The following is a 23,544-nucleotide window of genomic DNA, read 5'->3' as shown; positions in this document are numbered from 1 at the left end:
AAGAGCTGTTAATAAGACTAGGAGAGATAAAGTGAGGAATGAAAGAATAAGAAGAGAGGTGGAACAGGAGTCGCTAGAGAAAACAATTGAAAAAAGACAGCTAAAGTGGTGGGGACATGTATTCAGAATGAATGAAGACAAAAAGGTAAAGCAAATTCTAGAAGTAAAGGTGCAAGGTAGGAGAGGTAAAGGAAGACCAAGGATAATGTTTGAAGACAGAATGGAAAAGATTGGAAGAGAAAGGAATAAGACAATAAGTATGATGAAGAGAATGATGGGAAACAGACAGGAATGGAGGAGATGGATCGAGGCAACCAACCCTACGCTATGATGGCAGAAAGGGATTAGAGGAAGTAAGTAAGTAAGTAATGTAACTTACAAAATAGGTAAACTTCATGTACATGTTCGTATAACAAATTCAAACATTGAAAATCATATCATACTATTAGGTTCTTTTAAGAACACATACAAAACTACTCTAGTTATGTGAATATGTTTATACTACATAGATATATCTAATAAGCCTTCCGAAATATGAAAAAGAAAATACTGTTATTCCTTTTGAAAATCTAGTATGAAATCTCTTTACATTAAATGTTGTGTTCAGAAAAAAAAAAATATTTGTATTCTGGCTTTCCAGTACGTCATGTATAATTTGGTTAAATGGCCGCTAAACATGGTCATGAAGCAACTAGTGATGTATTTTGGCTGCTTGGTGCAGTGGTTCTCAACCTTTGTGAGACCACAGCCCAGTAAATTTATTTCTTACAAGTGATGCCCTGATACAAACTATTTCACTCATAAATACATTTCTGATCTTTAAACTTTATATGGAAATTAATACTAATATATCAAGTATGACAATCATAGTTCAATTATGTATAGACTTGCTGTCAAATATAAAATTAGATAAAAAAGTAGTCGTCCAACCCTGGGTGCAATAGACTTTTTGCGCCACGGCGGTTGAAAAAACACTGGCACTAAAACTGAAGTATAGAAGCAAATAATACTGGCCGCAAATCTGAACTGGACCTACAGTTTGAAACAAGATCCGAAGCACTCTGCCTCCACTGAATGAACCTCAAACCCCTTCTTATTACAAGGCAACAGCATTACTTTATTCCACTCTAGAGGGTCATTCATGATTGATTATAAAAGGAACCTTCTATCAAAAAGCCGGCCTTTTCCCATAAACAATACTTGCAATTTATTCTGATGAAGTAGCTAACAATCTTGTCAGTAGCGTACGCAGGATTTCATCAAGGGGGGTGTTATTTCTAAAACTTTTTTTTTCCAAATTCACATTGCCATTGTTTTATTATACTTTAATTAAATAATAATAATCACAATTAATTAATAATACTTATAATTAATTAATTAGCTTAATTAATACTAATAATACTACTAATACACTATTAAGTAGTAGAGATTACATAAATATAGTATTTATGAAAACAATAGAACAAAATTACTTTCTAGTCATTCGATTTTTAGCAAATCCTGGGAGCATTTTTTTGTTTCTTTGTTACGAAATAATTGTCTGGTCAACGAGGTGAGACATTTCAAGGGTGAAGAAGATTCATAAATACAAGAAAATATATTACAATAAATTGAAATAATCAAAGTATGGAACTCATCCAAGCAGCTGCGGTGATCTGGCCGGTAGAGCGTCTGACAAGTGATATCACGCGGGAGATCCGGATTCGATTCCCGAAATTGGTTGGAATTTTTCCGACTTTTTTCCCGCATAAATGTCCCCGATAATTCACATCTGGATTAACTCGCTGTTCTTACCAACAAAACATTTTACAATAGTTAATCTTATTGTCGTTTGAATAATTGTCTAGTCAACAAGGTGAGACATTTTAAAGAGAGACATTCAAACGTGCTGCGGTAAACAATACAATGGGAAGGAGAACTGGTGACTGTATTCTTGCCCGCCTAGCATTTGTCTATACATTAGCTTCTTACAACGAACCAATAACTTTATTTAGTTAATTCTCATTGTTCACACAAAAGAATACATGTTCGTTGCCGAGAGAGAGAAAGAAAAAATCTCTTCCTTCTCTTTCGAACAGTGGCGTACGTAGAGGGGTGGCCGATGGTGTTCCAGCCCCTACCGAAATTTTGAGAAAATCAGAATTTTCAAATAAAAATCTGTTAAGAACTTTAAAAAATCAAAATGTGTAAATTCGAAACCTCTTTTAAAGTGAATCTCGATGACCATTTTTGTCTTTGAATACAATTTTAATAGACTAAAAAGCTCCAAAAATACGAAATATTTTATTATGCATCCTGCCCTCCAAAACGAAGCCATGTGCTATCCACATTTACTATTCCAGCCCCTCCCGAAAAAAAATCCTGTGTACGCCAGTTAATTGAACATTGTTGCAACTGAGATACAAAACAACTTTTTTCTCTTTTAAATGATAGTTACCCTAACCTAACCTCAGAAACTCGTGTTTATTTTCAAGGCATCACTCTGAAAGACGTGTGTGTTTGGAATGCTGTGCTTTTCTCCATGCTACATGGAAATAATAATTCAAATTATTATTATTATTAGTAGTAGTAGTAGTAATAGTAGTAGTAGAAGAAGTAATAGTAATATTATTGTCCCAGATCTTTGACTGTGAAAAATTGGCAATTTAATTTTTTTTCCACAGCATTTTTCATAATATTTCACAAGCTCAAGGGGGGGGGGTTAAACCCCGTAACCCCCCCCTTGCGTACGCCACTGAATCTTGTCAAGTATAGGGAACATTCAGACCGAAGCAAAACATTACAGGGTCGGGGGGTCTGTAAGCAAGCATCCACTAAGCATGCACGAAGACCGAAGCTACATGATGCGCATCAATGAAGGAGATTTCAGACTGAAGTCACAGATGAAAAGCGACACAGTCTCCTTCAGTATAAAGCAAAGTATTCACCGTGCATGCAAGAACAACAGACCGAAGCGGCACGATGCACGCCATTGAAAAAAACAGTGTAGTCCGAGAAACATGCAAGTGACACGTTTAGCTTGTTGTCGCATTTCGGTTCAAAAGGTTGAATGAATTACTGAGGGTCTGCTTCCAAGTGACACATGTTACTTGTTGCTTCGGTCTGAAAGTTCCCTGAGAAAACGGTACAGACCAAGTGAAAAGCGACACTTGCAGCTTATGTTGCTTCGGTTCGAAAGGTTGCATATACTTTTAATGGTTCGTTTCCAAGAGACACGTGTCGCTTCCATCTCAAAGCTCTGTTCAACAGGATATATACACAAATTCACATAATACCTATACTTCAATTGTCCCGAAACATCTAATATTTACGTAGATATTCATGACATCAACATTTAAATTGAGACACAAACATGTAAAGCTTTTTTTAAGGTTATTTCATGGTCATCATGGTCAGATGTGCTCATCCGGACTACATGTTTAGTTTTATTAACCCTAGCTTACCCATACCATACGAGAAACTTACATACCGGGAGGCGGCTCACAATCCCATACTTTTTTTTTATCACTAGAATTCAAGAAAACATTTTATTATTGAATCGCTTCCTTTGCTGATTATGTACAGTTATTTATTAATCATAATAATTACAAAAAATACTATCATTAATAAAAGATAATAACCAAGTATTGCATTAGTGTCTCACATATATTTTATCATTCACTAAAACTCAAAAAATTCATATTTTTTATTAATGCTTTTTAGTTTGTAGAAGTGCGGTTGTTTATTAAATATAATAATTACCATAATTATCAACCAATTGTACACTGTCATTGTGGCATGTGTGTCTCGAACGAGACACATTCAAAGATGGCGCCTGATATGCACGCCAAGTGTATTTTGCCTCCTAATTACATTTGTTTTTATGAACAAAAGTAATAAGTATTGGTAACATCCTAGGACACAATGTAATTTATTTTCAAACAGATGAAAAATCTAAAAAATAGAGGTGGTGGGCCTGCAAGCCCCCCCCCCCCCCCGAATACCCTCCCTCTCAGCAAGCTAGGGTTAAAATTGCATCTGAACCGTTATGCGATATGTGTCCACTGGGATACGCCAATATCTGTCTCTTGGCTGCTACATCATGTAAATTTATCTTAGCTAGTTGTAAAATATGTCACTACAAACCTGTAATACTCATAACAGTAACTTCAAGTGAAATAGGTTAGCTCTAATAGGTAAAAAGCCAAAAAAACCAAACTTTCCGGATTTTTATCGGAAAATAAACGTCCATTCAAAAAAGCCGGCTTAAATGGATGCACAAGAAATCCTTAGTACTGTAATAAATTACGGAATATATATATATTATTTCTGGACTAATAAAGATGTTACAATAACAACAGAAATTTTAATGACATCCCATGCTTGATACGGAAAAGACAAGGAAATCCGCAAAAGGACTTCCCTACTGACGTCATGATAAGATACGTGACGTCATGATAAGATACGGAGTTGTAGGGCAATATGGACATACATGTATATTAAAAAGGGGACGTGTATATTAAAAAGGGGAGGGGATCCAGTTTTAGTTGAGAGTTCTATTTCTCAATGTTTTCGCCTTAGCAAACTTTTCTATTAACATTGAACCCCCAACACGTTCTTGGCCACCCTACTACTGCACGTGTACAACAGCTAATAACCAGGACAATGTGATAAGTAGGGCTAGGATTTTGATGCAAATGCATCTTTTTTTTTGCTAAGGCAGAAACATTGCGTAAGTAGATAGGAACGTGTTTTACACATAAGTGAATAAATTGGGATGCCTTTGTCAGGACATTTTTTTTTTTGCATTTTTTGACTCTTTTTGGAGTAAAGTTCATTTTTTTAACAGTTGTCATTTTTCGGCCTTTTAAAAATCATCTTATGCATTTTTCTACATTTTGGTGAAATAAGGGGCATTTTGCATGCAAATGTAACCCTTTGAAGGAGAGAGGTTTCCGATCCCCGTCTCATTGCCTTCAGCGCAGTTCTGAACGACTGTGTTTGAAGAAAGGAAGAAATTCTGTGCAGTATTGTTGATATAAGCTGTTGTTTAACAATTCACCTCAAACAATGTGATTTCCAACTCTATCAGTAATTACATTGTCGCCGAACGGATTATTGTTCAAAACAAGGGGTACAAAGTTTTGTGCTCTGTATCGGATATTTTGTCAGGGAAACAATTTGCACTCCATGGAATTGAAAGTGACTTAACAGCAACTGATATTGTTCATTTCAAGTCAAGTTCATTGGAAGTCTTGAGAAGTTTTTCCATGTACAAGGCTATCTTGTCCGACAACCATTCATTTTTGAAAATTTGCATATGATTTTCATTGTACTACCATACGCAATGAATATGTGATAGATACTGTAATGTTAATTTGTAATTTGAATTTCTCTTGGTAGTTTAGAAATTTGCTCTACAAATCTTTCAGAATATTTTAGGTCATTTTTCTATGTTTATAGGGCATTTTCTAGCATGTATTAGGTCATAACTCAATTTTTAAAGGTCATTTTTTGGCAATTTTAAGGTCATCAAAATAATAACCCTAGTGGTAAGCAACGTACTTATACTGCGTGCAATACACAGTTCAACCTGGATGTAACAACGGTTAATTTATACAAACAAAAAATAAAGTTATTTATTGACACACTTCCTTTTGCAAGAACACCAGATTTCCGAATGATTTTAACACTCCTGCAGAAGTACAAAATAACCCTGAAATAAATATGAATTCCCCGCGCGTAAGGGAAAGAAAAATATTCAACGCGTGCTGCCTGTTGTGTTTACCTTGAGGGGTCCAAATATGGCTGCCAGAGGCAAAGACGGCAGCAGCAAATTGTGCGAGATTTCCCAGCCGTGTCATGTGTACTATTGTTTCGTGGGAATGTTTTGTGCAGCTCATGACGAGAGCGCGGGTCACCCAGAAGGAGGAAACGGGAGGAAAGGCGAATATTCTTGCGTGTTCTCTTCTCTCTTCTCTGGCAGTCGTTCATTCCCCAAGGTTATTCAGGTAACTTCGAACTGCCTACCACCTGTTGAAGAGACTTCCTGGTCGATCAGTGTTGCCAACTCCCTTTACATTATTGTATATTCTGTTTCACCTAAGTTACCTGACACGGGAAGAGAATTACAGCGATGATGGAACGGGCGATTACTCTTCTACGATTCGAAATCAAGCATATTGGGCATTCGAACGTGGATGTCAAGAGATTTAGGCTTATCGCTTAAATCTGTCATCAGAGATCATGATAAAAGGCACGGAGGGCGTTAATACTCTGGTTACTTGCATCGTCACTGGCAGCGCAACTAATGGTCCATCAGTTTTGGGGGGGGGGGGAGATTAGCCATTGACAAACAATCAAAAAAGCCAATCAAGTAACATCGTTCAATAAACAAAAATAAAAGAGATATTTTCTTCCTTTTCTTCATGTAACTATTTTATAATTTAGACTAATATCGTAAAGGAAAAAGCGTGACTTCATGAAATATGTACATCGGACAACAACACGCCCATCGAAACTAGGACACCAGTTTCATGGAGGTTACTTTCGTCACTAACCTATGGAGTGTAGCGCCAACAATGCGACATGTATAGCCAAACGAAGGTTGGAAATTTTTAACAAATGGATAGAGGAATCAGTAAAAATAAACAAGCATAGAAATATTTTTCTCGCGACAGCAGAAGGGATATCAACTTAACCAAAATCCACGTTTGATTTCTTTACATTTTTCGAAATTCCTGCCATCCTGTCTTCAAAAAGTTCATGACACGCTATATCACTAATACTGTCATTCAAATCTTCTTTCTGTTCGGATTCGTGTCAAGTATTTGGAACTAACGATGACCTGGATGAACTCGAGTGATTAGATGGTGAATAAGGATCCTCATTTATTTGATGGCATCATACTTTAGATCGAGTTGTAATTCTGGTATTGGCTGAAACGCCAGAAGCAAGAATTTCATGCATGACACTGTTTTCTACGAATTATCATCAAAGAGTAATTTTTCAATTGTAATAATGCCGTTTTCTGGCCTTGTTATACAATTTTTCCTCCACCGGTATCTGAATATGCGTGATAATTCACCAACAAAAGTGTCTACGAAAACTATCAACTTTTTAAGATTGCTTATAACTCAAATCATACCCTAATTATTTAGTAATTCCTAACAGAGATGCCAATCATTGCCAGGTACATACTCGTATCTTTATACTTTATAGAACTATATTTCGGGATAGAGGGGAGGTCCGAACCAAGTGTCTCACATGTAATAATAATGTTTATAACCAATAGAATAATAAGATCAAAATATTAAAATAGTCAAATTAATAAAAATTATAATTGTTGCATGAGCATATAAAAAGCATATATTCATTAATAATAATAACCCATGGCTCTACAGCCCTGGAAGGGCCTTGACCTATCTCCCGACTGCCAGTCTCCCTCCCACAATCCTGCCTAGAGGTGTGGAGACGTGGAGTGAGCACGTCGAACCCTCAGCCCTTATAGGAGATTTCTATACTCGCTCGTAGCTCCCCAATTTCCTCATAGTGGTGGGTTACCACCGGTCCTATATACAGGCAGAGAAACCAGAAATTGAACCCATGCCGTCCCGCAGTCGGAGTCCAAAGCACAGCGCCTTGGACTGCACGGCCAGGGAGGGGGACCACGTATTCATTACCTGGTTTATGTGTAGTTAAGATAAATGAACGTCTATAAAAAAATGTCCTACCAAAGAAATAAACGTCAAAAGCAATTTTAATGGGTTATACTATATTGAATAACAAAAAGGTTGTTAGGGCCAGTTGATGAAAAGAAAAGTCCCTGACCATTATTTCTAAGCGTATTATTATTAGCAGTGGTACCTATAAAGTTTCACAGACACTGTTAAGGCACCTGTATATCTAATAAAATCCTTACCTCTGTGCAAGTTGTGTGGAAATAAGTCAACTTCGTATTGTACAGTGGGATCCATGAGTATTACCATGCAAATTGTCCATGACTATTTTCATTAATTTTTCTCTTACATCCTATGTGTTTTTAAGCGATGGATTTTTATGTATGCTGGTGCAGAAGTTGTCAACAGCTTATTTTGAGTTTTCTTTTAATTCTTGAAGCTCTTATTGGATCAAATAAGGTGCACGAACATGGTGATGGACAATTTGCACGGTAATACTCATGGATCCCACTGTACACTCACCTCAATTAGTGATCCGGCAGTTCGTTTCTTTATACACCATATTTGCAGAAGATACAATTAAACTTACAAGTGTATCGATATACGCTGTATAAAACACACCTTATTTCTAACTTCGTTGACCCTGTACAACAGGAACTTTTTTTTTTTTGTGTGGGGGACTTGATAAGTCTACCGGCCAACTTTGAAATTCCACCTACTGTCAAGCCCTTCACTCGGCAAGAATGTGGTAAACTACAGTATAGGATTGGTACAATTGCAAGAATCCAGTTGGTACTATTATATATCTTTCATGCTTCTCACAGTTAAAATATGTATAAGATAAATATTTGCTTGGAAAAAAAAAAGAGAAAAATTCTAGTTTGCTAGACACCATTATTGGATGCCACAATCAGTTGCGTGCCCAGGGGGGGGGGGGGGGTTGGTGGGAGTTATAACCCCCCCCCCCCGTTTTGGTCCAGTATTCCTAAAAAAAAAGAACATCAAAGGTACGAAAAGATGGCAAAATGAGAGCTGACTACCAGAAAAAGTGTGCGCAACCCCTCCCTTTCGAAAATCCTGGGCACGCCACTGGCCACAATCCACATAAGAAAAAAAAACTGTATGCGTACACACACTAAAAAAAAGAGAGCGTTTATTATCCGCACAAGTAGCTATGGGTGTCAAACGATAGTTTGCAATCTATAGTAAACTAGTTCGACACTTTTACCAACCTGAGATATAAACTACATAAAACTAACATTTTGAAAACCTACTTTAAAAGTTTCTGGTGCAATCACAGTACAATCATTAATGGGTATACCGACAATTTTAAACTTTCTCTTGTCGGCCTATACGGAAGAAAATTACTCAAAAGTATATTGTCGAAAATTTTTATCTTATTACAATCAAAGCAGACTTCATCGATGGCCCCATGTAAAACTGTGGATAAACCCCTTCCCGTGGCGTGCCCAAGGGGGATTGGTGGGGGTTATAACCCCCTTTGGTCCAGTATTCATAAAAATTAAAAAAAATAGAACGTCAAAGGTAGAAAAAGATGGCAAAATGAAGGGTGACTACATGAAAAAGTGTACATAATCCATCCCTTTCGAAAATCCTGGCCACGCCACTGACCCCTGGTATATGCTCCACTTTTGACAGAACCTCGTACATCTCACACTTTCGAAAAATATTGTACTTATTACTTGATGACTGTCACCGTTTCCATTGTTTCCTGAGACAAACGCGTATTTAGTCTTTTTACGTAAGAGCATAATTCCAACAGATCTGACGAAAATACTAAAAAAATGTGCATTTCACATCGAAGCGACACGTGTCGCTGAACAATCGAACGCAGGCTTGTGCGGCTTGTCATGCCGATGTGGTGTGAAACATTGTTCGTTTGTAGTTTGTCGCTTCGGTGTGAAATCCAAAACGTTGTCATAAATATATATTCATGGTATGGGATGAAAACTAGTACGAACATGATAGAACTGTGAACTTTTGAAAATTTTATCCTTTGACTTCAGACGTGCATTAATGGGGGGGGGGGGAGAACTGAACATTGGGTTACAATTGTCGCCGACATTTAAGAATCATACATGTATAAGTCTTGCGAATTTTAAAACGTTAACTTCCGTGACACTTTATATAGCGTGTATATATATATATATATAAAAAAATATGAAAGAATCATGTGGCTTTACTCACCAGTTCCACTATCTTTAATATTCCTGGTATCGTTCTAAAATAAATCACATTCAGTCGAAGCCATGCCAGACTTCCCTGCTGTTGTCCTGGGTCAGTCTTTACAGCTACCTGAACAGGTTGTGCTGTGTTTTGTTGTGCCCTGGGTTCCTGCGCTGTTTCCGTCATCATTGTACTTTGGGTTACACACTAAACTGAATCCAAAACAAAGTTTCAACAAGTAAAACCAACAAAAAAAGAAAATAATAATTAAGAAACTCCCCAAACTTCGGCACACTACCAACTCGTGCAACACAACCAAACAACACGACGTCAAACGCGAACTCCGAATACGAGACGAGTTACCAGTTGCTTGCTCCCTCCAGAAACCTCCCCTCCTCCGGTTCTTGCAGTGTTGCAAACTCATCTCCTAAAAATTACTGATTTAAAGCGCCTGCTCGCAAGAGACATAAAATATATATGTACTCGCATTTTCTACATTTCTTACACACTAGTGCGACCACTGTTTAACCTCAGATTCGTCTACAACCTTAAAATATTTACGTGCACAGCAAGACGCGATTTTTTTCGCTAAGTATTTGGTTTGAGTTGGTGTTTTAAGTCCACTTTATGCACAGTAAGGCTAATCAGGACTGGGCCTACAGTTTTAAAGTGGGATCCGAACCACTTGAGCCTCCACCGGGTATCGAACCCGGGACCCCTTGATTACAAGGCAATGACGCTATCACTGCGCCATGGGGGAGGCACACTAAGTATTTCGTCAAATTGGTTGTTATTGTTTGTGTTTACACTTATTGATGTCGTGAGACACGCCCTTCCCTCAATTTGAATGTTTATTAAAGTTTATAAGTTAATGGTGATTTTGTTAACCTTCTCGGACCTGGGAAGCAAAGTAATAAATATTATTTTGATTTCGCAAATTTAACAGTTATTAAGCAATATAGTCCTGGTCCTGGACGCTATTTTTATGGGATAGATTTTTTCTTATTCTGCCTCTCTCCCCCCCCCCCCCAAAAAGTGAAGCACGAAGTTCGATTCTGCTCCCCTAAAGTTAGATCCCAGGTTGATCAAATGATTAGATGAGATGGATGAAAATAAAGACAATCGTGTACAATGGTTGATAAGATTTTGAAAGTTATTTTAAGCCCAATTCTAACAAATTTAAATGTAAAAACAATATTCTCATGGTGAAAATGTATATATGTTATCACTTATATGTGATATAAGTGATATGTTCCTCCAAATTGCTTGTAGAGAAAATTTTATTGGTTATAATTTAAAACTATTTATTAATAATTAATAATTACTAACAATTACATTATAACGAATTAAATTCCACCATCCTTGCGCTACTGTACGTTGAACCCAAAACCTGCCCAATTAGTTTGATTGATTGAGTTTGGGTTTTTTAAGTCAACTTTATGCACAGATATGCTAATCGGGACTGGACCTATGGTTTAACCTTCATCCGCTCGCGCACCCTGCAGATTGCCGTCTTAAAGAAAAAAAAATCGCGTGACTTGTCTCCCACGATTAGGCATTGTTCCGCAAGGTGTCGAGCGAATTTAATTTTTCCCGTAAATAATAATAATAACAATTATAACGCATTACGATCATTTCTACGGCATTAAATATGTATTAACTAAGCAGGCAATATTCACGGATTGCATGGATTTTTCCGGGGAGTTGAAAGTAAAGTATTTTTTCCAGAGAGGCAAACAAGGGAAATACCCCCCATCCTCAGTGGCGTAAATAACAGCCCCGCAAACCCAGCGGTGCGAGGGGGGGGGTAAGTAAGAATGATAAATTAAAGAAGACCTATAGTTCAAAAACTTTTCCTTTCGGCGTTAAAATATATTTTCAACCAAACATATTATATTTTTATGCTCCTACAACTGCAAACAGAAAATGTTAATTACTAGAAAAGTAGAAAGTGAATTATCAGATTAGAAAAACTTCATTAGCTGAATAGTTCAAGTCATTGATTGCGTCCCCGAAGGGTAGACGACAGGCAAGAAAATTCACTTTTCTACTATCGTGCTTTACATATTCTAGTAAATCAAGTAAACAATAGATTTCAGAGTATGAAACAAATCAAAGAAAGCTTCATCTTTTTAAGCCCCACCACCCTAACGGAACACACCGACAGACAGTGGAATCCGCTACTAACTTCTGGAAGAAATATGAAGATGTATCATGAACTATAGCTACAGAAATTGTTTGTTTTCGGAATGTAGTGTCAAAACTGAAATCAAGAGACACATGTCAAACATCAGTTAAGTTGCAGATGCAGATAGAAAACAAAATTCTGGCTAGTACCCCCTTTTTTTTACTCCTTAATGCCTTCTTATATCTTTCTGAGCTTGTTACCTCTTTCTTCCTTTCACTTTCTCTCGTTCCATTCTTCAAATGTTTCTCTTAACTGCCATGCACAAACACACACGTGTGTGCGTTTGATGTCTTTCCTCTTTCTTCTCTAATCTATTCTCGCATCTTGTTCCACTTCTTTGTCTCCGATGGACACAATTATTTGAAGGAAGTGTTTGTGTGTGCGCAGTCATACATTCTGATCACATTCTTTCGTTCATGTCAATGTAGTTAAATAAATGTGAATCGGTTGCATCACATTTTGTCCTTCAAGTGCAATAAATACAAGGCACATACTCAATTTTATATATCCGGCGACAGTGATAGAAAGTGTGATGGTAGATAATTGTGAAGAATTAAATTACTTTCTCGTAATTTAAATGCATGTTCCTGATCATTTTATTTTCATCATATGAGTTTTTGACTGAAACTTGGGGGTCAATGATCAATTTTCTTGGCTTACAAGGTTATTGCAACTGACAAATGTATCGGAATGTATGTTTGCAGTAACGGCGATCGGGTGCCAAAACTTGGGGGCGAGGACAGTTTGCTTTTTGGTAGAATAGTGAGGGTGCAACAAGTGGCAAAATGTGGCGGGGGGGGGGACTTTCCCCCTCTTCCTCCTCCTAATCACCGCCACAATTCTTTCTTCATTCTGCATAAAGTATCCCAAGGCTTATGAAAGGCTATTTTGACAAAACATCGCCCAAAAGTAATAATGAAGTAACATTGAAAAATCTGTTAACAATTGAAGAGATTATTTGCTAAGTTGCTGTTGTTTTTCTGAAGTTAGTCTTCTTTACTCATGCGGGAGAAGTAACGCACGTATGGTTAGGTGAACACATGCAATGAGGTACCAAATAGTTTACATTAGAACACATGCACTGAGGTAACAAATAGTTTACATTTTGTAGAATGTAATTTAGACACAAGGGATTCATCGAAATTGATCACTATACAAGGTAATTCATCTATTATCACAGATGACTTGGTTTGTATGGCGTGATATTTTCGAAAGCGCTCAAATGTCGACCTCTATCCTGCGCAGTATACCCTGGAAACTTTAATCTTGCAGGTGAACGAATCTCTGACGCCTGGAACCACAGTCAAAATAATAATTTGTGGGGGTTGTATTTTCAATGTCTGCGTGTATTTGTTTCCCCCATACGTCACTTTCATTTAATCACCGCAGAAAAGTGACTTCACATAGAACAAATCAGTCGAATCAGCAACAACTTACTCGTCCAAAAGTGGAGTTTCATTAGTTCATACCCCTTCGAAAGTTGAGGTGGTAGTTTCAATTTCACATTGTCTCATTCTTGGATCAAGGCAGCTAACTCCGTGAACAATAACGTTGTTTTCCGAAAGTCTCAAACATTTGTCTCTGGCAATACACCCTCTTAAAAGAACGCGTGGCCTCCCCGATGGCGCAGTGGTAGCGTCGTCGCCTTGTAATCAAGGTGTCCCGAGTTCGATACCCGGTGGAGGCACATAGTGGTTCGGATCCTACTTTAAACTGTAGGTCCAGTCCCAATTAGCCTTACTGTGCATAAAGTGAACTAAAAACACCAACTCAATCAATCTTAAATGAACGCATCTTCTGTGGTGATAAAATGACACGTTTCCTGTGAGTTCTTTCCAATCCAATCTTTCTGTATATTTTTTTCTCCAATGGCATAACGTTGTCGCCTTATAATGAAGAGGTTCTCGCAGTTCTACTGCCTCCCCCGTTGGTGGAAGCACAATGCACACTGGTTCAAACTCCACCTTGAACTGTAAGTTTAGTCCCGATTAGTCTATCTGAGCATTAAAGTGGATTTAAAAACAAACAAAATTTTCTAATGGATACTTCATGACACCTTTATTTTCTTTACTTCATCTGCATCTACAAATTTTGTTGACCTTTTCGGCTGAACCTCTGATGCTTCTAAAGTTTAAAACATTGTCATCGTGATTTGTTAATTCTCTGACGCCCTCAAAACGAAGCTTTCCTACCAACACATTTCTTATTTTAATTCTACGCAATATAATCACAAGAAAGTTTTGTGTAACGCTTTTTAAATCCATCTTGATTGTTGGTACATCATAAAAGTAGGAACCTTTGAGGGTAGATTTTGGTTTAGGAAATAAAAAATAATCACACGGAGCCAGATCCGGTGAGTAGGCAGGATGTGACAACACACAGAGTCGATTTAGGGCCACAATGTTCTTCGCAATCACGTCTTGCGACTTGGGGCACTGTCATGAAGCAGACGCCAGCTGCTATCATCTCGATACTCGGGCCTCACACGTGTTATTCCTTGCATCAAACGTTTCAGTACCTCAAGATAAGCGGTAACAGTCTGTCTGAAATTTTAGTCTTCACTTTCTCAACCAATTTTGGTGTTCTCACCGTCCCTGCTACACCTGGATGCTCGTCGTGTTCAATTGGCTCCCGTCCTTCACTGAAACGCCTGAGCCATTCAAATACATGTGTACATGATAAACAATTGTCCCTATAGACTTGCTACAACATGTGAAACGTTTCCGCAGCAGTTTTACCCAAGAATGCACAAAACTTGATGTTTGCTCTTTATTCCATGTTGAAATCACGACACACTTTCACGACACGTGCCCACATTCAACAACGCCACAAGCGGCAATGTAGCTCAAGGTCAACGAGCTCTGCGTCGATTGTTCGTGAGATACCCGTTACTTGTTCGCACCAAAGATCGCTTGCACAGCAGCGCCACCTACCGAGAAAAAAAATCAGTCTCGATTTCAAATTGCCGCGCTGTGTATGTGAACATTTCTAGTATAGATAATATTCATTAGTAAAATATACATGTAATGAATACCAGAATACACTTATTTATTGCAACATTCTCATATCCCCAAGTATGAGGCGTTGCGGATACGAAGGGCGAACTCAACAAAAGTATATTTAGAGGAAAATGCGTTTCAAGTTGTGATGCGCGGGGCAAACTCAACAAAAACACTTTGGAAATCACGCAGGAAACTTTCCGATCTACTCTTACCACGTTTTTGTGGAGTTCGCACTGTGCCTGACAACTTGAAACGCATTTCCCGCTCAAGGTAAGTTTGTTGAGTTAGCCCTTCGTATCCGCAACGCAATCGGGTAGGCACAGGATTTTTTGGGTGGGCGCTTGCCCACCCGTGCCCACCCCTGTTGCCGTCCCTGCGTACCTCCGACGTCTTCATCAGCTGAGAGGTCGTTTTCTAAGCTAAAATTGATTTTAAAAATTGCTGGAGAAGCTCAATGACAAGAGTGAAATTGAGTGGATTTAAGCTGTTAACAAAAAACGCAGGAGACTGGTAATGGGCATTTACAGTAATAATATCGTAATTTTTGTTGTAACAATGTATTTACATATGTAATTATAACAGTAGCGTACGCAGGATTTCATCAAGGGGGGGGGGTGTTATATCTAAAACTTTTGTCCAAATTCACATTACCATTGTTTAATTATACTTTAATTAAATAATAATAATCACAATTAATTAATAATACTTATAATTAATTAATTAGCTGAATTAATACTAATAATACTACTAATACCACTACTACTACTATTAAGTAGTAGAGATCTACATAAATATAGTATTTATGAAAACAATAGAACGAAATTATTTTCTAGTCATTCGATTTTTATCAAATCCTGGGAGCATTTTTTTGTTTCTTTGTTACGAAATAATTGTCTGGTCAACGAGGTGAGACATTTAAAGGGTGAAGAAGATCCATAAATACAAGAAAATATATTAAAATAAATTGAAATAAAGTATGGAACTCATCCAAGGAGCTGCGGTGATCTGGTCGGTAGAGCGGCTGACAAGTGACAATCACGCGGGAGATCCGGATTCGATTCCCGAAATTGATGGAATTTTCCAGGCTTTTTTCCCGCATATATGTCCCCGATAATTCACATCCTGCGTACGCCAGTGTGTTGAACATTGTTGCAACTGACATACAAAACAACTTTTTTCTCTTTTAAATCATAGTTACCCTAACCTAACCTCATAAACTCGTGTTTATTTTCAAGGCATCACTCTGAAAGACGCATGTGTTTGGAATGCTCTGCTTTTCTCCATGCTGCATGGAAATAATAATTCAAATTTTATTATTATTATTATTATTATTAGTAGTAGTAGTAGTAGTAGAAGTAATAATAGTAATATTATTGTCCCAGATGTTTGACTGTGAAAAATTGGACATTTAATTTTTTTCCACAAGCTCAAGGGGGGGTTTAAACCCCGTAACACCCCCCTTGCGTACGCCACTGAATTATAATATATATTTTTTTTACAGTTTGTCTGTTGTCTTAACCTTTCGTACTAGTTTTTACATTGATTCAAATTACATGTATGTATTATCAATTTTTTGAAGGCGTGAATTAATATTTAGGAAGGATTTTTTTTTTGTAATATATAATTTTAGGTTGATATTATTTTCCAGGGGGACATGACTCCTTTCGGACATCCATAGATTGACTACATGAATCCAATCAAATTACGGAGAAAAGCCAAGATAATATTAGGCAAAATGCTAAGGAAAATGCTTTCGTCTAAAGCGGGTGTAAGAAAAGCCAAGATAATATTAGGCAAAATGTCCATCAGTATTGTGTTGTTTAAGAGAATGTAAATCTGTTGATGCGAAGTAGATATTGTCCTCTGCCTTATTGACATTCTCATTTCATAATTGGCGATCATCATATTTTGGAAAACAGACTGGACGAAAAGGGCAATGTATATTCACATAGCATTCATTTCTTTTGCCGTTGTGTGCAGGGCCGGATTAAGGTGGGTGCTATTGATGCTACAGCTTTAGGTTCATTCCTGAAATAGGCCCATATGAAAACGGACGAGAATTTTCCGAGAGCTGAACATTTTTCTTTTGCTATATTAAGCTGAAAATAAATCTTAGAATGAAATTTGGAGCCCCAACTTCGGACGCCTAGGCACAGCGTTACTTATTATACAGTTACTATTATTCTTTGCGCTGTTACGTAACTATAACGTCGTTATGTTCACCGAAGATTTCAAGCATCAGGCCCAGTTTCGTCTTAATCCGGCCCTGCGTATGAGTACGTCAAGTACAGCGCCTTGAATACGTTAAGTACGTATACTCGTGTTTGGAATCTGTTAACGAGCGTCCTGTACGTACATCCACCTGCCATCTAGCGTCAATATTTAGAAATCCATGAAAATACGACCCGCAGCTATTCTCCAGCCATCTAGCGTCCAATTTGAGAAATATTTAATGAAAGGATTCTGCTTTGCAAGGAAAGAATCCAGAATATCACATCATTTGGAAAGTGGAAGGAATATGCTACACATCATTTCCCTCAAAGTGATTATTTTTGAACTTTTGGAATTTCTAACACTTACAGTGCAGAAAATGCTAGGGGTGTGCGGGATCTCGAAAAAATTCTGTTCCCCACACCCCTAGAAAATGCAGAAAATTTCAACATTCTAAACCAGACCATTTTGAATTTCAAGACAGTTTGTGATCCCGAAAAGTCGGGATCGAGACGGGAATTTTTTTCTCGATTGCGGTATCAACTACCAACTTTTCGAGATCCTGTACAAACCTAACGGCAATTCGACAGTCGTTTGTTCATCAGAGAAGGAAACAGAGGAGTGTTGTTAACAAGAAAATGTTGAAAAACATGGAAGTTCCTTCTTCTCAACTGTTGAATAGTCTAGTGCTGTAGCGTCAGAACAATAGTAGAATTGTTGGACGATCTGGATACTTATCACGTGACCATCGAGAGTGGGTAAAAAAAAATATGGCTGTTGTTTGTAGAAGTGATCAGTGCCTGGTTCGTCGTAGAGCAAAATACACCTCTCTACAATGATGTGAGAATGAAATAATATGATTTTGGTTATGGACAGCAGAGTATGTTTATGTGCTATGTTGTCTTAGTTGTGTGGTGTGGTGGAGTGTTTCAGTTGCTGTGTATTGAGATGAAGATCTAGTTGCAGCTGCATTGGGTAAGTTCAGTAAATGTAAATAGTGTGAACGACTCTTGCAAGGAACCTGAAATTTAACAGTATAAAACTGTCTATAGTTTTAAACTTGTTTTATGATTTCTCCTAGCACAAAAACTAATTATCGTAGAATTTTGGAAATCATTGTCACACGAAATTTGAACCTTCCTTAAAGTAATGAGCGGACTCGAAGAAAAAGTTATTTATGTTGAAAAAAAACCTTGAAAATTACCTTACGCACTTCTCATGGACAAGATATTCTCCGTCGACAAGTGACAGTAAATATCGTAGAAGCGTTGGAATGAATGTAGAAGTAAATCAGAACCTTAGTAGAATGCATTTAGAGACTTTATTTTAATACTAACCTAACCTAACCTGCCTAACCTAACCACGAAAGCATATATTGAACAAAACCTTAAGTAATCACTAAAACTCCACAGTTTGTGTTAACAGACGTACATTGAAATCGAACCATGTAAAAATTGCATTCGTAGCATGATGAAATCGCAATAAAACAAAAGGAACTTAGGCCTTTTAAACTAATAGAATGTAAAAGTTTATGTTCTATTATAACAACATTCTGCCTTGGTCAGCATATTTAGTTTTTCTTTATGTCCTAAATTATCATAATGGTCTGGATTAAGTGAGTACTATTAAGTAGGGTAATAGCAAGAATAAAAATTAAGTTAAGTTCTACATCAAATTGTTATTGATATGAATATAACAGGAAGATGCACTCCTATATGCAGATTCACTTTGTGTCAGGCACCAACGAAAAAAGGAACTTTTTGGGTTGAAACTTAAGCACATGTGTACACCTATGAAAAAGGGGGTTATAATTACAGAATACCGGGAGTATCTCCGATTGCTTTCAAATTTGGTATACTCACTAATATTGACCTCAAAATCACGAATCTGCAGTTAAAAATTGGCAGTCACGTCTAGAAAATGTGAAATACCGTACATACAATACCGCTATGATTGTCGATACTAATGGTCGGCATGTTTGATGATGTGAACAAGTGAAGTTCGCTATCCATTCCATGGCGCGTTACTTTACATGTGACAATATGGCATCTTCAGTAAATGTGGAAAACATACTTGCCCCATGAACTATTCACGTAAAGTTAGGAAAAATCACTGAATATTCAGTAAATATTTAGAACTTAATGCTTTTCTAGAATTTGGTTGACAGAAGGGTCTTGTCGTATGTGAGAAATTTATCTCAATACTATATTTTCTATCCTGTCCGAATACTTGAAAGTCTTATTTTATGAAATGCAAATTCCTATGAGTGTTCGCATAGATTTGAAAATCTAATTCTACCTATTTGTGTGTGTACTAGTATTAAAGTTTAATAGTATGCAGATTTTGTGCAAATGACTCCATGTTTGTTATTAAGTGCTTAAATGCTTTATCAATTTATTTCAACAAATTTATATTGTAGCCATAATATTCATTGCCAAATCAGAAAATAATTGTCTACATATCCATAACTATAAACATATTTTTTGTAGGAGAAGGCAAGTTGACCCATTTTTACTTATATGTGTGTTAGTTGAGAAATTTCAAAACCTGTATTACTTGGAAATAAAGTGATACCCCCCCCCCCCCCCCATTGACAAGCAGTGAGGAGAGAAAGAGTGACACTGTTGGCTGCACCAACTTGCGTGCATGTGATGGTATTATACTGGAAAATATGTACCACAGAGAACCAATGTGATACTGGTGTAACCAATTAAATTGAATTTCCAAATAGTAACTGAATATTGGTATTGCCATTCCACTTCCCAGTTGAACAAGGAAGAGTATATTTATTTAAATTTCACTTTGGAAGCAAATTGGTGCTAATGTGTTACTTTTTAAATAACTTACCCAAATTTGCCTATGAGCCTGACCACTCCCGTGATAAAGTGGAAACTTTTGCATTGAGCAGAAGTGGAAGAAATGTCTTTTTTTTGTTTGTTTACATTTCAGAAACGGCATGAGAATTTTGAGAATTCAACTCACAACACCGACAAAGTTTCATGATGTGTGTGTAGGTCTTGAAGATGTACTTCCTTTGTAATATCTTGTACCTCGAGGTCACATTTCGATGTTACAAACCCTCAAAAAGGGCAATTTTTACCCTGTTTGTATGCAAACCTATGCAGCACCGATTCAGGGTTGCGAGTGTCATTCATTATTACTTTTTTTGTCAGACGCATGGAGTTGAAACAACATGTCAACAGAAATGATTACAAGGTGAAGTCTAAGGGGTTTAACTGCTCTCCCTACTTAAAATGTGCATATATAACCATCCATGCATAGTTTGCATGTTCATGTTTTGTATATTATAGAATAGTTCAATTTTGTAGAGATATTTACACACCAAGGGTTGGCGTTCACTAACTAAAAAATGTTGTTCTTTTCCGACAAAATATTACTGTCGGGGACAACTGTTGCTGTGATAAATGGCTGCATATGTGCATGATAAGTCCCGCACCATGGCTGTGCGTGGTCTAAGGCATCATGCTTTTGACTCTGGCCACGGGATGCACACAGGTTGGAGTCTCCTGGGGGAAGTGAAACAGCTTTTCTCTTGAGATTTCAGCCTGAGTATGGGACCAGTGGCCACTAGAGTACTGCAATGAGCGTTTTTCCCTCGAGCAGCAAATAGTTCATACAGCCACACTAGATGGCAAACAGAATTGACACGTCTTCCGCTCGAGCGAAAGATGCTCCAATGTGCAGAATACACTTGAACCCTATTAGTACATGTATTTCCGTCATTTGTCTATGGTAGTGGGCCCTCAAATATGGATTGTGAAGTAAAAGACGAAGTGAAATTGAATGAACATAGTCATCATCTGTTAAAATGCTGTTTTGTATATCTTACAGAGATATGTGAAGATGAATTAGATGAAACTACCTAGGCTGACATTTTATGTTTCTACAATGATTGTCACATTAAAATGATGTTCGATTGAATCTTTTAACTGCATTTTATTATTTTGCAGAATATGATTATCCTTTTTGTTAAGTGAACAATGACGTACACGTACTTGTTGCACTGTGGTACAATATTTGTAGTTGCTTAGGCAGGTGTGTCAGCATGTGTATCCATTTTACAGTTCGGTCTGTAGATATTGCATACTTTCATATGTATTGTATTAGAGTCTGTAATTGCATGGAGTGGTTTCCTTCCATGTATAGATTTTAGGTTGACAGTGCTGCTTATTAGGCCTCTGAAATACGGAAAGTTGCCAGTCATTCCATTACGATGCGGTATACTTGAGCATGGGAGACTCGTGGTCCGTCCTATGCAGCACACCCATCATCGTGTGGAAATTGGGGAGCTACGAGTGAGTAGCATAACCCAGTCATGGAAACCTACGATGACGACTGGAGGTTCCTCATGCTGACCACCCCGTAACTGGTTAGATGATCTCCCACTTTGGTTGAGTGAGTGAGGCTGGAAGTTTGTATACCATGTACGCTTATAGAAGGAACATGAGTTCAGCCAATATGCAGCCGGTGCTATTGCCAAACTAACTGCTAGTGGAAGGAAAGACAGAGATTTTGCTGTGTGTAAAGTATTCAGCTATATATATAATCCTCTCTCTCACAACTGTTCTTTGTGGCATACATGTAAACGATTAGTGGATAATTTTACACTGCCCTTGCTACGAAAACGCTGAACTCAAACTGACTCAGACTTGCAATGTTTGAGAACATCCAGGACAATGGTCATTGTGTATATTGAGACGAATTTAACAATGTTTCCAAGACTGTCAACATGGTGGCAACGAAAGAAAAATAGACTGAAGGAGTTGTTTCCCAGTGTTTCTTCAAGAAACGATAACTCCGGTTGTAGGCGATGGAAATTTATGGGACCTTGACAGTCAGGTGCAAAATGTCTTTCCCCTTCTTATAATGAACCTTAAGATGGCGAAACTTCTTGCACGCAATAAAAAAAATATACAGAACATGGCATTTAACTTGCACGCCACAGTTTCCTAACTGTACAATATTGCACTCTTGCCATTTGCTGTTCACCACGGAGAGGCTCTTTGTGGTCCTGCCCGATATCGCTTCTAAAACCGTTCGCCGTATAGGTAGGCCTGGGCCCTCAATCGGCAGTTGGGCCATGGGCCATGTATGTGATAAAAATATGGTCCTTCGTTGGTTCATAGTGACAAATGAACACATTGATTTTGGGGAAACTTGTTCTCTTTGATATCCTTTGTGCATACTGGAAAGTTTGTATTCTACTGCAACACCCTGCATTTTTGTGTGTGTTAGCTGTCATATTCTTTGATGTTCCACATTATTTGTGCATGTGAGGTAAATTGCAAATACAAATTAATATTATTTCGTTACATAGGAAGGAAGGTTAGTTTCGCAACGTATAATAGCATAATCTTGCAGGCTCAAGGCACAGCCTGGGCATGGTTGTTGATATGGTTTCTAAGGTGCAGCTAATGTTTAAAAGAGGAAAGTACTTGTGCAAGTGTAGCTTTACAAGTATTGCATCCTCCAAGAAGGTCCGGCAGACCAATGAGGCTCTGGTGCCTGCAGTTTCATTATCCAGCCAGACACTTTGCCCCTCCTATGTGGCATTTGAGAATAGGGAGTTGTGGAAGGGCGAGGTCTGGCACAGGGTGTTTGTAGAGGGGGGGAGAAAATTTAACATTACTCTGATGAAAGTATTATTTTACGTGTTCTCTTGGGATTTCCAATGGTGTAAAAATACACACAAATGGAAAAAGAATAGGTTGAAGATTTTGTTTTGTGTTGGGAAAAGTCGAAACTTCAGTTTGATTAGCTGTAACTTGGGAGTTGTTTCTCAATAAGGAATACATGGGATTCTCTAAATATTGATTCATCATATTTTTCCAGATCATGGCTAGCTTAATAATCAACCTAAGAAAAACTGTTTCACTTGCTACATGGAGAGAAATTAAATCAATCAATCAACTCAGATACAGAAGTAATTATAGTGGTCTTCCACAGTTTTGTTTTGTGCATGCCTTGTGGAGTGTTGGATGTGGTTTAGTATGGAATTAGTCCAGTGGTTGTGGTTTGAATTAATGAGTCCAATTTAATCACAATCTGGAAATTAGATAAGCTATAGGAGTGTCCTGACCTTCGTTGAAAGTTCTGTAGCAGCAATTGCATGGAAGACAACAAAACTATGGCAAACTTCAGCCAGGGTGGATTTCACATATTACTAACAGTGGCAGCGATTGGGTTCCAAAACTGGGGAGAGGGGCAAGGACAGTTTATTTTCTCTTGGCAGTTAAGTTTTGGCCTAGTGCTGGAGCAAAATTGGCAAAAAGTGGCA

The 23,544-nt window shown here is 37.7% G+C and overlaps 2 protein-coding genes across 2 annotated transcripts in view; one reads left to right on the top strand and one right to left on the bottom strand.

The window, feature by feature from the left end:
- The window catches only part of LOC145994708 (plasmolipin-like), a 107,248-nt gene extending 97,057 nt beyond the window's left edge, over window positions 1-10,191 (bottom strand). Inside the window, exon 1 of the mRNA XM_083130894.1 lies at window positions 9,867-10,191. Coding sequence (XP_082987020.1) covers window positions 9,867-10,034 — 168 coding nt within the window. The 5' untranslated portion in view covers window positions 10,035-10,191. The remainder of the gene's footprint in view (window positions 1-9,866) is intronic.
- Window positions 10,192-18,015: 7,824 nt separating this feature from the next.
- The window catches only part of LOC145994697 (kelch-like protein 26), a 69,850-nt gene continuing 64,321 nt past the window's right edge, over window positions 18,016-23,544 (top strand). The window contains exon 1 of the mRNA XM_083130870.1: window positions 18,016-18,221. The gene's annotated coding sequence lies outside the window, so the exon portion shown is untranslated. The remainder of the gene's footprint in view (window positions 18,222-23,544) is intronic.

The sequence above is a fragment of the Lepisma saccharinum genome, chromosome 1, assembly GCF_977018435.1.
Source record: "Lepisma saccharinum chromosome 1, izLepSacc3.1, whole genome shotgun sequence".
Lineage (NCBI taxonomy): Eukaryota > Metazoa > Arthropoda > Insecta > Zygentoma > Lepismatidae > Lepisma > Lepisma saccharinum.
The sequence above is the reverse complement of the archived record's forward strand: the minus strand, read 5'-3'. Positions and strand labels throughout refer to the sequence as shown.